This window comes from Falco naumanni, chromosome 1 (genome assembly GCF_017639655.2).
Source record: "Falco naumanni isolate bFalNau1 chromosome 1, bFalNau1.pat, whole genome shotgun sequence".
Lineage (NCBI taxonomy): Eukaryota > Metazoa > Chordata > Aves > Falconiformes > Falconidae > Falco > Falco naumanni.
This window is the reverse complement of record NC_054054.1, coordinates 109,394,892-109,409,786: the sequence shown is the minus strand read 5'-3', so window position 1 is coordinate 109,409,786 and position 14,895 is coordinate 109,394,892. Positions and strand designations below refer to the sequence as shown.

General features: G+C 44.9%; 1 protein-coding gene across 6 annotated transcripts in view; it reads right to left on the bottom strand.

The window, feature by feature from the left end:
- The window catches only part of YPEL2 (yippee like 2), a 39,077-nt gene that overhangs the window by 12,335 nt on the left and 11,847 nt on the right, over positions 1 to 14,895 (bottom strand). For all 6 annotated transcript variants that reach the window (XR_005831451.1, XM_040618183.1, XM_040618207.1 and 3 more), the window contains one exon: positions 13,801 to 14,113. Coding sequence is in view for 5 of the 6 variants with exons in the window: in XM_040618183.1 (XP_040474117.1) it covers positions 13,801 to 13,917 (117 nt within the window). In the remaining variant the exon portion in view is untranslated. The remainder of the gene's footprint in view (positions 1 to 13,800; positions 14,114 to 14,895) is intronic.

Here is a 14,895-nt window from a genome sequence, read left to right as displayed (position 1 = left end):
ATTCCCGTTACTGGCGACTGCTGGAGACACAGAAGGAAATTTTTACATTCCATCAGTACAGCTAGGGAAAAGCACGAATCCTGAATGCGCTCCAAACACGCCTACACATCATACCCCTTTTCCCTAGTACCTACAGCTTCTCATTCACTGTGCAGCCCACTCAGCAGTTCCACACGCTGAACAGATGACAGGATTAATACCCCAAGTCTTTGTGACGACATCCGACGATAGGCTAAACACAAAAAGAGCTGGCTGGAATCATCTGGAAAAATAGGAAGCAGTTGCCAGGACTAAATGGCTACACACTGATGCTTGTTCTTTGCAGACTGCAGCGGAGAAAACCCCCACTTACCTATATCCAGCTGGCAGCCTTTTAACAAGCCAATAAAACAAAAACGAAAAGGCATCCAGTCCCAAAGAGGTACAAGAGGAAAAAGGAACAGAGTGTGCCCCTCCGCGCCGTGCTCTTGAAAGCTATAAAATATTCTCACTGCAGGGATGCAAACAGGAGCAGGGGGACCAAAGGCACTGCTGAGATCAAGGGCAGCCGGCACGTCCGAGGCAGTGCAAAACGGTAGCACCAGGAGAAGCAAAATGACCACAGCCATCTGGACTCTTCAAAAAAGGGACGTGTTTTCTGTGCCTGTGATATCCCCAGTGGGGCAGAGCAATTCAGTGAGTAAGAGAAACAGTATTATGAACTCCCAGGTTTAAGAGGTACTGAAGTCTGCGTGAGAAGAAATCACCCCGTGATCTGTTCAGAGATGACTCTGTTATCACTTATTTCACACCTACATGTACAACTTTTGGTTTTAAGTTACTACTGTCATTTGCACAACACTGACTTTTAAGATTTATCTATCCTTGCTGCTGATTTAACCCTTAAACATTTAAGGATTAGATTTTCTCATAAAATACAATTTGAATAGGGAGAGGAGTAACCCTGAAGTGTAACCAAAGAACGATGTCAATCCGACTGGAGGGCAGACAAGTTTGCATATAAACATACACTCCAAAACACAGGCTCGCTTCACATTAATCCCATTTCCCTCTAGCACTTAATCCCAATTCCTGTCAGCTGCTACCCCACCTAACAACCAACGTCACACCGAAAGCTCTGCCGTAATGGCACCTTTCGAGCCCTATTCATTATGGCAATAACGATTTGATTAAAAAAGAGCAATGTGTTCCAAGCAACCGCTGTGCCTGCTAAGAGCACGAGGTGTACGCTGACCCTGTGAGGAGGTTACCTGTGAGTCACTGCGCACTGGGAAGAAAGTTGGGAAAATGTAACTATGAAAATACCTGCTGCAGATGCTAGGGTCTGCCCTAGGCAGCACGAGCCATTTCAACCATCTACTTGCATCATACTCAAGTATTTCCCAAAGGAGCACGTGTTCAGTTACTTGGTTCCTGTATCTGCACAGCCTACAGAGACCTCCTCAGGGTTCGTTAATTCCACCTTGTTCTTCCTCACAGAAGGGACAGCCAATGATCAGATTAAACTGAGATTCAATTTTGCTCCGATTATGCGAGATACAGACCCACGTCAAGGGAACTGGTTACATTATTCCACCTCGTGCACAGATGTGACCTTACCCTGTTCCAACTGCATTCCTGAGTTTTAATTGAGTTTTAACATGGGTTCTTAATGCTATTTAAAGCCCAAAGTCGATATGGAATTAGTGGACCAAACTCATCTCTGAAGTAATTCAATTAATTCAGCACGGCCTTACTCCCCAGCAGTTTACTTTGGTGTGTGAATACACAGTGAATAACTACCAGTCTGCCGTGCTCCATCCTAGGCACAGCTACGTCTGAGCAGTTTTACACCCTGTTTATGTCTCAGGTTATGTAGTCGGTGAGAAGGAAGGCGCGCAGACCAGAAAGACGAAAGATGTTACTACTTTTTTATTATTATTCTGATGGAAGGTGTTATTACAATTTTTTATTCTGTCCCCTGGCAGCAGCAGGCGTTCATTCAACTCCCTCGTTCCCTCCACACCCGACACAAGCCAGGACGAGCCATGTTTCTGCTACAAGCCTTTTGTCCTAACAGGAACCAACTCAGCACTTTCACTGCACAGGATAGGTGGGGACAGGCTGCAGCCAGACAGTGCAAAAGGTCCAAATACACACCCGCAAAAATACCAGCAGGCTATCCCGTTGGCATCACCTCCACCTCCGTGGAATGAATCTTCTGCTGCTTGGAACAGGCTGTATGGTCACGCTGTCAGAGAAAAGGTCAATGTAATGGAACATATTATCAGCGACTGAAGAACCTCATGCTTCTGCTACATCCTACTTTAGCAGGGAAAGCATCGATTCCTGCTTCGTGTGTGAGAGGAGAACCTTTACCCCTTGGAACCGTTTCACGTTGCAGAAGCAATGCTGTGTGAGCTGGGTCCAAGTCCTCTATCCTGTGCCACAACCAGAAGAGACTGAAGGACAGACTTTCCAAACAGGCTGAAAGAATTTAGCTGTCACCTCCAGCTGAAGCCATCTTCAGAGCTACTTCAACCTCCAACAGCCCTTTAGCGTTCACAAAGCTTTCACATCACAGACTCTGCTGTGCTCTGAATGAAATCCACATGTTCCACTGCTACATGTCAGTCTCCCCACTCCCCATCCTTAAAATACTCAGCTTGGCTCAAAATCCAGGCAAATTTGAGTAATAGTTGATTTTTAATATTTGTTTTAAATAAGGACTTTTTTGTTCATTTAGTTTTGTTTTTTAAAGTGAGATTCTCTCATCTTTTCATGTTTCTAGGACCTGAAACTAAGAAAAATCAGCACTGTTCACAAGACTTCCAACAACGCTAAGAAAAAAGTATCATGCACCACGAGAGGTCATTCAGCCCACTCTCTGCAGCGTTATCCCCCTAACACCAATGCTGCTCGGGAAGATGGAAAACAAACCAGCCCGTACAGATACCCGATCCCATCAAAAGCAAGCCATGAACGCTGCTCCATCCTGTTCATCGGAGCGGTTCTCCACCACGCGTCAGCACAACGCGAAGGTGACACCAGTGCTCGGATGGGGCTGTGTTGCTCCCAGGCAGACAGGCTGTACAAACTGATTTAAATGGGTCAGGATCCAGGAGCAAATTCCCAGTTATTAATTCATGTGTCACTATGACTGTCCATTATCACCAGAGGGGAGAACAAGAGATTTCTTTCAAAGGGAAATTTTGTATTGCAATTGCAGAAGTGAGATCTCTTTGGAAGCTTTGCAGTTAATGAAGATCAGTATTTAGGGAAATACAAATTGCCTGAAATGGAGGGGTTTCTCCTCAAGTGCCTATATTTCTAACACAATTTTAGGCTCCACACTGCTAAGCTAAAGCCTGAGCAAAGTTCTATAAAGCATATCAATATTCAGAAAGTAGTTGCAAGCTGCTCTGTCCCCTTCTCCCTCCAACACGCCTGGCAGGCTGCCCTCCGGACTTTGACTCAGTTCAAGTGCAACACTGTTAAGTCTCATCATGTTATCATGAGCCCCGCACTACTCAGCCTCCTCATTAAGCCCTGGGCTCCTGGACTCTGCTCTTATTTATTTTTAAATGTGTTTCTAGCCCACAGACTTCAAAGTGAAGTTTCAAAATATGAACGCTACAGGCGCAAACAACTGAAGGCAAATAAAAAATACACTAAATTTATTACTTCTATAAAACTTCATAATATTTTGGGGCTTCTCTTGTAATGTTGATGGTCTCCGGCTGCTGCTGCTGCTATGCTTCAAGACTTGACTTTAAGATGAAAAAGGATGGAAATACTCTGGGAAACAAAGCCAATGCAGCATTTACTTTTAAAAGTAATTACTATGAGTTATTTAGGGGGCACACAAAACCAGAGCAGCTTCAGGAGGCAGATCCCTCTCTTCTCTGCAGCCCAAACAGGGAGGATAGATGCATGTGACTGAGCCCTGCAGCCCACGAGAGCAGGGAGCACAGCCACCCTCCACCAAAGGAAAAATCCATTCCAGCATTAGCACAGCACTGGGCAGACCAGAGGAAGAAGGGCCACACAGCTTCTGCGAACATGGATGGCTGCCACGTGGCCCCACTTCAGATGACGAATTCACAATCTAACGGAGGTCTGGCAGATTGGAAGGGAATTTAGCATCAACTTCTTTGACCAGGTGCAGTCATCTTCTTGTGGAGTTTATGCTTCTCCTCCATTTCTCCTGCTGCTCTTGGCTGCCAGGGATCAAAGTGCTGTGTAATACACATGTATAGCACAGGTAAAACTCTCTTCTGTCTCATGGGAAACTGAGCCCTTTTGGGGGAGAGCTAGAGCCAGGCTTTTCTAATTATCTCCATCATCTTCTGAAAGCACACATGTATTGACATCAGACTGCTTAGCCAGGCAAAAAGAAGAGCAAATCCATTGCCCAAGAAGCATTTTTAACCCCACGGGAAGAGGGAGTGTGGATAAAGGGTAGGCATGTCTTAGAGAGCTGCTTCACTTCCCACACGGAGCACTCCAAATGATAAGCTAAAACATCTCATGGAAGCAATACTGGATTAACAAGAGGAAGTCTCAAATGCATCTACACAGAAAGACCACAGATTAATTTCTACTGGACGGTAACTAGAAGATCACTTGCATCAGAAGACCAACATCTACCCAACATCAAACCAAAGAAAACTACCAAGGTCTGCCCGCTGGCAGAAGCGATGTTTATTCACGTGAAGTGCACTGAGCTCCTCCCAGGAGCACTGCTGTGAGGGCAGCCATCTCCCACATCCCATGCCTGAAAGGAGATGGTAAGCTCCACCTTTGCTGTCTGATCTCGATGACACGGGACAGAAGAAGGAAATGAAAATCCACGTCTTCCAGGTTTTCATGCTGGGCCCCGGGATACACTGCTAGTTAATCCTGATCCTGCCACTTCCAAGGCCTCATTCCCTACAGACACCAGCATTCCCAGATCTGCAGGAAGTTCAAGGGAGTTGAGATGACTTTGGCACCTCTGGCATGTAAGTCATTGGTGACACCCACTCAATGCAAGCCTTTACGTTTTGATATGTAGAAGGGCAATATGGACAGAAGTATTTTATTTACTGTGGAAAAACTACAGAAAATTACAACTAAGCCCAGTGGCGTCTTCCTGGATACAGAGGGATGGAAAATGCATTTTATTCTGGTGAATCTGCAATCACTACAGCAGCAGCTGTGTGGTTTTTCTCCCATTTTTGAGTGCTGCTGTCTTCCTGGAGGTTGATGCCAGCTTAAAGCATCTAACAATCAAGTCATTTTAAAAAGAAGTGGCAGGGGGAAGGGTAAAGCTCTTACTTTCCACATTTATTATTGCTACTGCATGGGTTTTAGAGATAAACACAAGACAGAACTGGGACGGAAGATGGAAACTGCTAATGCAACAAGTTATTCAATTAGCAGCACAATAGTGACTGTCCGTCTATCAGTGGAACACTGCATTCCATTAACACAGCCGGTAAGCTCACAATAGCACTAATGCTGACAATGAGAGCAGACTTGCTTTTCAGCAAAAGCAGATCTGTCCAGGGCAGCAGCTCTTCCCTGTTCCTGGACCAGATCCACTGCAGTGAGATGAAACCACCGTATGTACACCTTACTGCTGAGAAGGTTCATCAAAAGTTACCCTTCGTTGTTTAATCTGTTGCCTGAATTCTGGATGTTCATCTCTACTATAAAACAAGCATGGTGGTACTGAAATTTATTTTATTACTGTGGATGTGCCCTCTATGGAAACTGAACAAAAATGTGTGCACCAGAGGACAAGTCCCCCGACACTGAGGTGTCCCAGCCACACCACCGTGCAGGATGGGCCTCACGCAGATTCAAAGCGGACCACATACACGTGTACACACAGATTCAAAGCGGACCACATACATGTGTGCCCACGCCTGCATTTCTCCCCAGCCTCCCCTCTCAGAGCTGGGCTGGAACAGAGGTACTTATACTTGAAATACTCCATAAGCAGCTAAGCTTAATCTGATCTTAATTCACTCCTTCCATGGCAATCACTGCTGAAAGGAGAGAGATGACTGGAAATCTTCGAATTCCAGGTTTCAGGTAAAGACAGTCTCAGTTTCTACCTTTGTTATTGCTACTTATTCTAACAGTTGTGATTTCCATGCAAACACATCACATATTTTAAGGGAGGAGAGTCTGGGTACAGTTTCTTTGTGTGCTTGAGCTTCAATCCTCCCATTTCAGTTCTGCTGGATGAGAAAAACTGTCAGGCCAAACACCTCTGATAGATGGACACCGAGGCCCCTCTCCAAGAGGGGCCAGACTCCTAGAGATCTGCTTCTTGCTGGCAGACGTTAACAGCTCCCCTAAAGCAGATGTGATGCCCTCTGATAGCATTTCCTGCTACTATAAAATGAGACTGCAATAGCAATTATCTAAGGACACTCCTGAGAAGCCAGGGTCTTCTCCCCGAGAGGCAATAGGTGAAAAATCCACACCTCCCTCCACACAGCCCCCACCCTCATATGTACGTTTGTCTAAATTACCAGATTAACCTAGAGGTCTCAGAGTTGTGAGACTCATATCTGTGCTTTCCCTGGGCTCATTCTCACAACGGTAAGTCAGATTAAAAGTACACACCTGCATGGGAAGCTCCTAGGGCAGCTCACCCCACCAGCAAGCCTTCGAGAGCCTGCTGGCATTTCCCCCCTCTTCCAGCCGCAAGGACCAACAACTGAAATACCCCGCAAACCCAGGAAGGCTCAGACCTGATCAACTCCATGCTCCAGTTGTTCAGGATTTGCAGTAGTTGCAGCAAAAACCCTGATGATTCACTGTCCTGTGGCCCTGGCAGTTCCCTGGATAATAAATGGGAACAATATTTTATTTATGCCCAGGTCATCAATTCTAAGGCAGAGGAAGCAGCAGATGAAAGGAGAGTTATTTCCATAAAGAAAGTGATGGATTAGAAAAATCCATTTTTACCCTGTCCCCCCTCCTTGACAGGAAATTCTAAACCCTTTTGAGTTATTACCTTTTTCCTCCTTTTTTGGAACAGAATGAAATACTTTAAAATCACACAGCAATTAACTGCTGTATAAACACAATTACACAAGGAGGTACAAATTACCCTGGGCTTACTCTATTAAACAACCACATCCTGACTAAGTAAGAGGCCTGATCCTGACTGTCTTCAGATCCCGTTACAGACAGTAGGAACCGAGGAAGCACAGCAGCTTGTAGCATAAGCTCCAGAGGAAGCAATTACACAGGACAGACCTAATTTAGGTAGCTGTACTATGGAATAGATACTACAAATACATACCATGCACCTTAGATTTCATATCCTGATTTTTTCCTGCAAAGGGCATTTTTGTTTGTTTATTCCCTCTCAAATAAAGGCTGCTCAGAGCTGCTGACAGGTACTCAAATAACAGCCTTCGGGTCCCGCTCTCCTCCTCCTCCCTGCTGGAACAGAGGCCAGTAGCAGCAAGGCCAGCAAACACCAAACTGTCTAGTAAAGGTCCTGGGGGTGAGCCTGACCACAAGAGTTCATCTCTGCCGGATCAATGCTCAATCTCTCAAAATGCTGAAGGGCTCCCGTTTCACAGCTCTGACGACACGTTGTTCTACTGAGAACTGAAGTTCTCTCAATCCGCATTTAATTTTTAACCACATGGAAGCCAAAAGCTACAAGATCCCTTACCTCAAGTTCACAACAGTGAAATGGGAAGCTAAAAAACTGTAATGACTTCTCACAGAACTGCTTTGCTCTTCATCACTTACATCTTGAACTCTAGCAAAACTTGCAATTAAGAGCAAGCTCTGAGTAATACCTGGAAGTGGCAATTCATTAGGGAACAAGAGCTGAAAAGCAAGATCCAAAAGCTACTGGACAGCTTCTAGAAATGTGCATAAAATTGATAAACCTGGTGCATAAAGAGCTAACAGCAAATAAATGAACAGAAGCTTACTGTAGAGTGCTGAGCCAGTAAGACTAACACAATTATGAAATGCACACGCTGTAAAGATGTTACTGCTGAGTCTGGACAATGAGCCCACCTCCCTTTCCATTCCTGAAAAGATGTTGAAACACTAAAGACATAGAAGAGAACCACAAAAATTACACAGAACTGGAAAAAACAACATTGTACCATGACAAAGTTGAATCTGTTTAGCCTATCGAAAATTGATCAAGAGTGACCTTGGTTACTGTATACCACAACCTTCTGTAGTGAGAAAGAGTAGGTACTATAGATCTGTTTCATTAGCAAAAGAAATAATGGCCAATGACAGGAAGCACAAGCAAGACAAATCTAAATTCAAAGTCTCCGATTTTTAATAGTAAGGATGATTAACCACTGGAAAAAATGACCAACGGGGTGCAGTGAATTTTCCCTCTTGAAGTCTTCAAATGAAGAGTAAATGCTTTTTCTGAAAGACATGCTGTTATTGTGATGAAATCTGCTGGCCCATGCTCTAGAGGAGGTCACATGTGATAACTCCTCCTGGCCTTACGAGTTCATTACCATGAAGCTGGGAACTCCAATTCATGTTTGGAAGAAACAAGATCTACTTTTAGAGCAAGAATAAACCCCACACAATGAAAAATAAGAACTTTACCCATGAAAAAGAGAATACTTGCCTCACCCCACACAGGTTTTTTTTTTTCCTATGATGGAACTGCAGGATTTTCACTTGACTAGTCTTGGACACTTATTAAATGCCTCTTTGTTTTTCCATTAAATTTTTGAAACAACTACATCATAATTCTAGGATTATTGTTTTAGCTAGTGTGCATGGTTTCCCCACCCAGCAAATAACTTCATGTCTTCATGGTGAATTGACATACAAGTATCAGCTAGTTCATGAGAACTAAAGCACGAAGAACATTACACACTGCCTTGCCCACATACTAAGAAAAAAGAAAAAAACCAAACAAACCAAAAAGCCCAACAGTTGCTCCTTACTTCACCTACACATGGTGCATCAAATGCTTCCAAGCAGCTGAATTCATCCATACATATTGAAAGCCAGAACCAATGTTTCAAATTCCTTTAAGATCCAACCAGCTGCAAGAAGGAGCAAAGTCTGCTGCTTTCAGCGTGCTGGAAAGCTCACCGAGAGGCTGTTGGACCAGCAAGCTCAGGCTCCAGCAGTCTGCTAGCCAGGGAAGCAGCTAAGGCCACGACGACTGGGAGCAAGGTTTGCTTATATACCTTGCAACTCCTGCCTCAGAAGATAGAAGAGAGCTTCTAGGTGTTCCCTAGCTAACAATCCAACCTCAACTGAGAAAGTCAGGCAACACAATTTCTCTATTTTTTCTAAATTCTCTGTGCTGGAGGAGCTGCAGCCTTTTGTGTTGAAGGATTTCACATTCATGCTCAGTAAGTGTCCCATGCAGACATCAAAGGAAAACATTAAAACTTCCTCGGCAAGCCTTAGGCTAACTTCAGAGGATACATCACTGCATAATGTTTAGCAGTTTGATCACAGTAATTCATGAAAAAAAGAAACTGCAGGACGCCCACAAGACATTCTCTGCATATTTCCATAATCAGGGACATTTCTGCTGAATTACTGTTCACATAGCAAAAAAAAAAAGTCAGCAACCAAGACACTAACATAGCTGTGCTTGGCCTGCATCTTTCTGCTCCTGTTCCTGTCCCTTTTTACTGGACACCAAGTACATATGATTTCAAATAGAAAAGGCTGACAAAGAATTTGCATAGCACAGAGTAGGTAGAAACCAGCACTGTATGTGCCACTTTGAGAAGGAGAGAAGATGCTGTTTACACTGTTGAATGGCTGTTCCCCCAGGCCCCACTGAAAAATGATGTGAAAGGCACATTTCTCAAGAAAAGCTCCTCTATCTCCTTCCTGGAGAGGTCTAGCCACCACTGATTATCCCATATGTATTTCTCCTAAACACTCTAAAAAGCATGGGATGTCATGCCTGGGAAGGATAAATGTAACAAGGATCTTTCACTTAATTTTTGGCAATTGGAAGGCATTGAAAGATGCTTTTCAACTACAGTCTCCTGGCATGGTATTTTTGTTTTTACAGTAAAGCCAAAGAGAATTAGGACACACTGTACTAATCTGTAAGAGCAGAGAGTACCTGCTCCAAAGCTTTATCTTCCAAGCAGACTGGACAAAACAGCACCATTTCAATTGTACAGGTGAGGAAAGGAGGAACAAGGACATTAAGTGACTTATTCAAGGTCACACAGGAATCTGTTGCAGGCCAAGGCTGAGTTCCCAAAGTCTCAGTCCTTTTAGGCACTGGAAAAAGCAATGAAACAAGAGTATGTATTAAATTTGGCACAGTTTTTTAAATGATGCGTTGCTACAAGGGAACAAGAACCTCCAATCATGCTAACCCAGACACCAAAGGAACATATGAAGGAAAACTAGTTACTCACTCCACCCAATCTATCTGATCACCTTATATTTTCTAAGTTAATAAGACCTTTCTTGGCCAGACGATCCAACCCACAATTTAGATCTTATTACAAATCAGACATACTAAACCACTTTCTCCCTCCGGCTGCAGAAGATGAAAGGCCAAGCAAGCAAGGCAACATTTGGGTAACTGGCTTCATGTAACAGCGCTGGATTTTCTTAAAAGCCTCGGCATCGATTATTTTCTTTAAATAGCAATGGCTTATTGAGAAACCTTCTACCCATTTTAATGCACATGGTTTTCTCCTTCAGTAGAAAAGAAAGCAAAAACTGCCCTGCCAAGCCGTATTTGTCAAAGAGTTTCAGATACCCAGTCCTGGCAAAACACTTTGAAGTCAGAGTAAGTTAACACTGGTGCTGAAGCGCTAAGAGGGGAAACTTGGAGATGAAGAGGAAATAAAGTATGGCCTGACACAGAACAATACTGGGATTCAGCTCCAGCCTGAGCCAATTTCAGCCAACAGCACAGGCCAGTGGTGCAACTTGTATGTATCCAAAGGAGCTCAAAGCTCATGGCATGCAAAGCAGCACAGCTCTCATGTCGTCTCCGCACAACTCCGGGCAAAAGGAATAAAAGGAATTAATTTCATCGAGCCAAATCACCAACACCCTACTGTTACATAAAAGCCTGTTTTCTGGGGAATGTTTCCAAAGATGGTGTCATTTGGGCTGTTTTGATTAAAGTGACATAGGTTCAAGATGAGATACACTGCAGACTGAGAAACACTCCGATTTGACAAAATCTCCCACTCCCTCTTCAATCCTCATGGCACTTGTTTCTTCCTTCCATTTGCCACATTTTCATATGGAAAACAAGTATGACAATTGCACTGCCTGGTTCTCAGATGCTAATATAAGGCTGTGATGAAAGAACTGCAGAAGGCCTTGGGGAGATGTTTAAAACAACTCAGATAAAAAGATGACTATTTAAGTTTGCCTGGGAAAGTTTCTACACATATTGGAAACCCCTTGAGGCAGGGACTGCCCTTCTGTTCTCAGTTTATAGCCAGTTGTACAAACTATGATTGCACAATTACTTTAATAAAGTTTTCAATTATACAAAGAACGTATCTTACTAAGGTTTATAACTGAGAAATAAAACCTAAAACCCCAAACCCGTTGCATTCAAGTTGCATGACCCGCTACTGCTCCACCAGCAATCCAGTCCCAACACTTTTTTACAAATTTACACCACAGTCTACACTGAACTTTTAGAACAAGCAGACACAAGCACCACAGTGCACCATAGTTAATACTTCCATGATTCAATACACATAGCCTCATTGGGCTTTCATACCTTCCCTCTTGTGTCCGTATTTTAACAGTCAGCATTCTTGGGCAGTTTCTGCATGTCTCAACGGCTTAGAAGCTCAAATTCCACACCGTCTGCAGCACTGGCATTCCCCTGCTGGAAGCTACTTACCTGCAAAGCTGGCTGCATTGCACAGTGAACCAGAAGAAGCGTGAACGTGGAACAAGGAGGGGAAGGAAGCATCAAAGGTGAAACCATTGGGCATGCATAGCCTTGTGCCTTCCTTGGCTAGGGACCAGCTATGTCAAAACAAAACCAAACCAAACCAAAGCAGAGCACAAACTCTAACCTACCATAAAAACTGTAAGTAAACCACATCTTCTTTATCTAGTAAAGCATCTTCTGCATCCCAACACAAAATCCAGCTGACAACTCTCCCAATGAAAAGGCAGGGGAGTGACTACCCCATTTTACAGATAGCTCAGCTGAGCATAGGAGCCTCAAGCCACATAGCCCATCCAAGAGTATTTCACATTCAGACCTGGGCACAGGCTGCTGTTGACATTTACATTTCAAAACTTCTTTCTGTCAAGGAAATGTACAACCTTCTCCTCTTGAAAAGCTTGAGGATTTGTGGTCGTCAAGGACAGCTCTGCTAAGAACCACTGCATCTGTACCAGACCAAGAGGAGCCCCCACGAGGCCCAGGATGACTTGGAGGCAATTGCCTAATAAGAAGCCTGCTTATTCAGAAACTGCAAAACACAAAATTGTAGCAGTCTGCAATCGCCATTATTCACACCAGAGTATTTAAATTCAAGTGTTTGGCATGGAGACAATATCACACAGGTACACATCAACCTGGCCCACACAACAACCAAGAGAAAAAGGAAGGAGCCAGCCTACAGTAGAAGATGAAGGTCTGAGCACCCAACACGGGAGAATCCAGAAGGACCTCCACAGCTGCCAAGATGTCAGCCCTGTAAGGACAGATGCCCTTGATGCAAGGTGACAAGTTCTAATCTTTCCTGTGCAAACAAGAAAACGGGAAACACTACACACTTTCTAACAGGCAAGGCACGTCCGTCCCTTGTGATTGTGGCCTTTCTTCTCAAGGCTGCTCCAAGATACTGAACCGGTTTAAGCTGCGCACACACACACAATGCTCACAGTGCAATTTCCTCTCACCTCACCTAATAAATCCCATGGTGCATCTGTTTTTTCTGAACACAGATTTTATAAGCTGAATAAACTTTATGGAAACAGTTGATCGCCAAGGCAGCCAAAACCTGGAAACTTGATGCCTGACCAGAGCCAGGCACTGCAGGCTCCAACAGATGCTCTGAGAAAGTTTAGCTTTTGCACTTCAGAAAGAGATCCCTCTTGCTGGCCTGCTCCCTCTGCACCCAAGGCCCCTGACTTACTGGCTCTGAAAGCCCTTAATTTAGCTTATCCTGAAGACCCCTTCCCCTTGTGATCACAGACAGGACGGAATCTTTCCACCCTTCCCAGCTCAGAGTACATCCTATGATTCACCCTTTACTTTTTCACTGCAGAGTGTCTTGTTAGTAGACTGGCAACAATATGAGGGTTTCAGCAACAACTCAGGAGCCTTCAGAAAGCCATCTTACATTTCTGCAGAAGTGTCAGAGAAGCTTCCCTTAAGCAGGGGCTTTAGCATAGTCGCTTAGGGCAGCTCAGAGTTTAACAGAGGCAACATCATCCAGATCATGATCGTGCAGCAACCCTTGGGCTATGCTGACAAGCATGTACATGAACAAGAAGTACTGGGAAGGTAATTTACGCAGTCCTGACCATCAGTTAGTGTAGTTTTTACAGCTGGAGAGGGAGGAGGCGGTATCATGTGAAGAGACAGACCACCTGTAAGCACTCCAGAGGCCCTTGTTTGGAAATCTGTCCCCTACAGCTAATTTCAAAATCACTTAAAACCAAAAACGGTAGCTCACAAATAGATCCTTTAGGCTGAGAGCCCGTTTTCCAAGCATAAACCGTGGTACCAGTTAAGGCCAGGAACTTCTGCAGCAACTGACGTGCAGCGTGAGCCAACGCACCCTTCCGCTCCCCGGGGAGGAGCATCACCCGCGGGTGAGGTCATGCACGTACCTTGGAAATGAGCTCATCGTGGTTGGCAAGGTGAGCCCTGCAGTGAATGCAGCTGTAGGTCCTGTGGCACGAAGGCAGATATGCCTGGAAAGTCTTGGACCTTGTCATCTTCACCATTGGAGCCACTGAGCGCTGCGTGAACTCTGGGGTGGCCCAGGAGGCACTCCCACAGGACGGGTCGCACGGGAAACACCGGAAGACGCAGGTAAAGGCCGTGGTTTGGCAGGGGATGGGTGTGGGGCAGGCTCCACACGCTGGTGACTGCTTCAGAGGAAGAGAGTTGGGCAGAGGCAGCGGGGGACTTCACGCAAACCTAAGTTCATAAGAGAAAAGACAGAACGCTCAGCTCACAAAGGTGACAATGGTCTCTTAGCCCACAGGAGGATCTAGGGTTCAATCAAGAGAGCAGGGAAGAGTCAGAGCAGCCAGGAGGCAGGTGTGATGTCTGCGGATTAGACCAAGAACAGTCTTTTATTCACAGCTCAGCCACCGACATGCTGACTGCCCTCGCATCTTCCTGCTTTTGTTATCTACCATCTTCCTATTACTCCAATGCTCGCAATCTCTATTCATTCTTCCAGCACTTAATGGATTTGGAAATGACTACAGAGGTGCTAAGGAGATAATTTTCATCAAGCCTAGTCTCCCAAATACCGCTGGGGAGCTGCACACGTCAAGGTCCAACTCCGCACCACCCCTCAGAGAAGCTGGGCTCTGAGAGCCAGAGAGAACGTCAGGGCCCAGCGCCAGCCCTGCCTGTCCCCTGTGACTCACTGGTGCGACACTCCGGAAGCCCGCAGGAAAGTTGGGAGCTGGACGTGGGTTTCCTCAGCCACCAGGAAAGTACAAAACCAAACTAGTCACCAAACCAGTTCTTCTCTCCATTCTGCCCTAGTTCCCACATGGGAAATGGACGATTACTTCATTACACTCCTTTAGAACTCCCTGCAAGCTCTGAAGGTGGAGGCTACTCTATAAACTGCACTCTAGTATTTTATTTTTTTTCTAACTTGTAACATCCGACAGCAGTTTAAGCAAGGGGCAGCCTCTGAAGACTATTCTTGATAGCAAGAGACAGTTAAAAATGCAATTCAG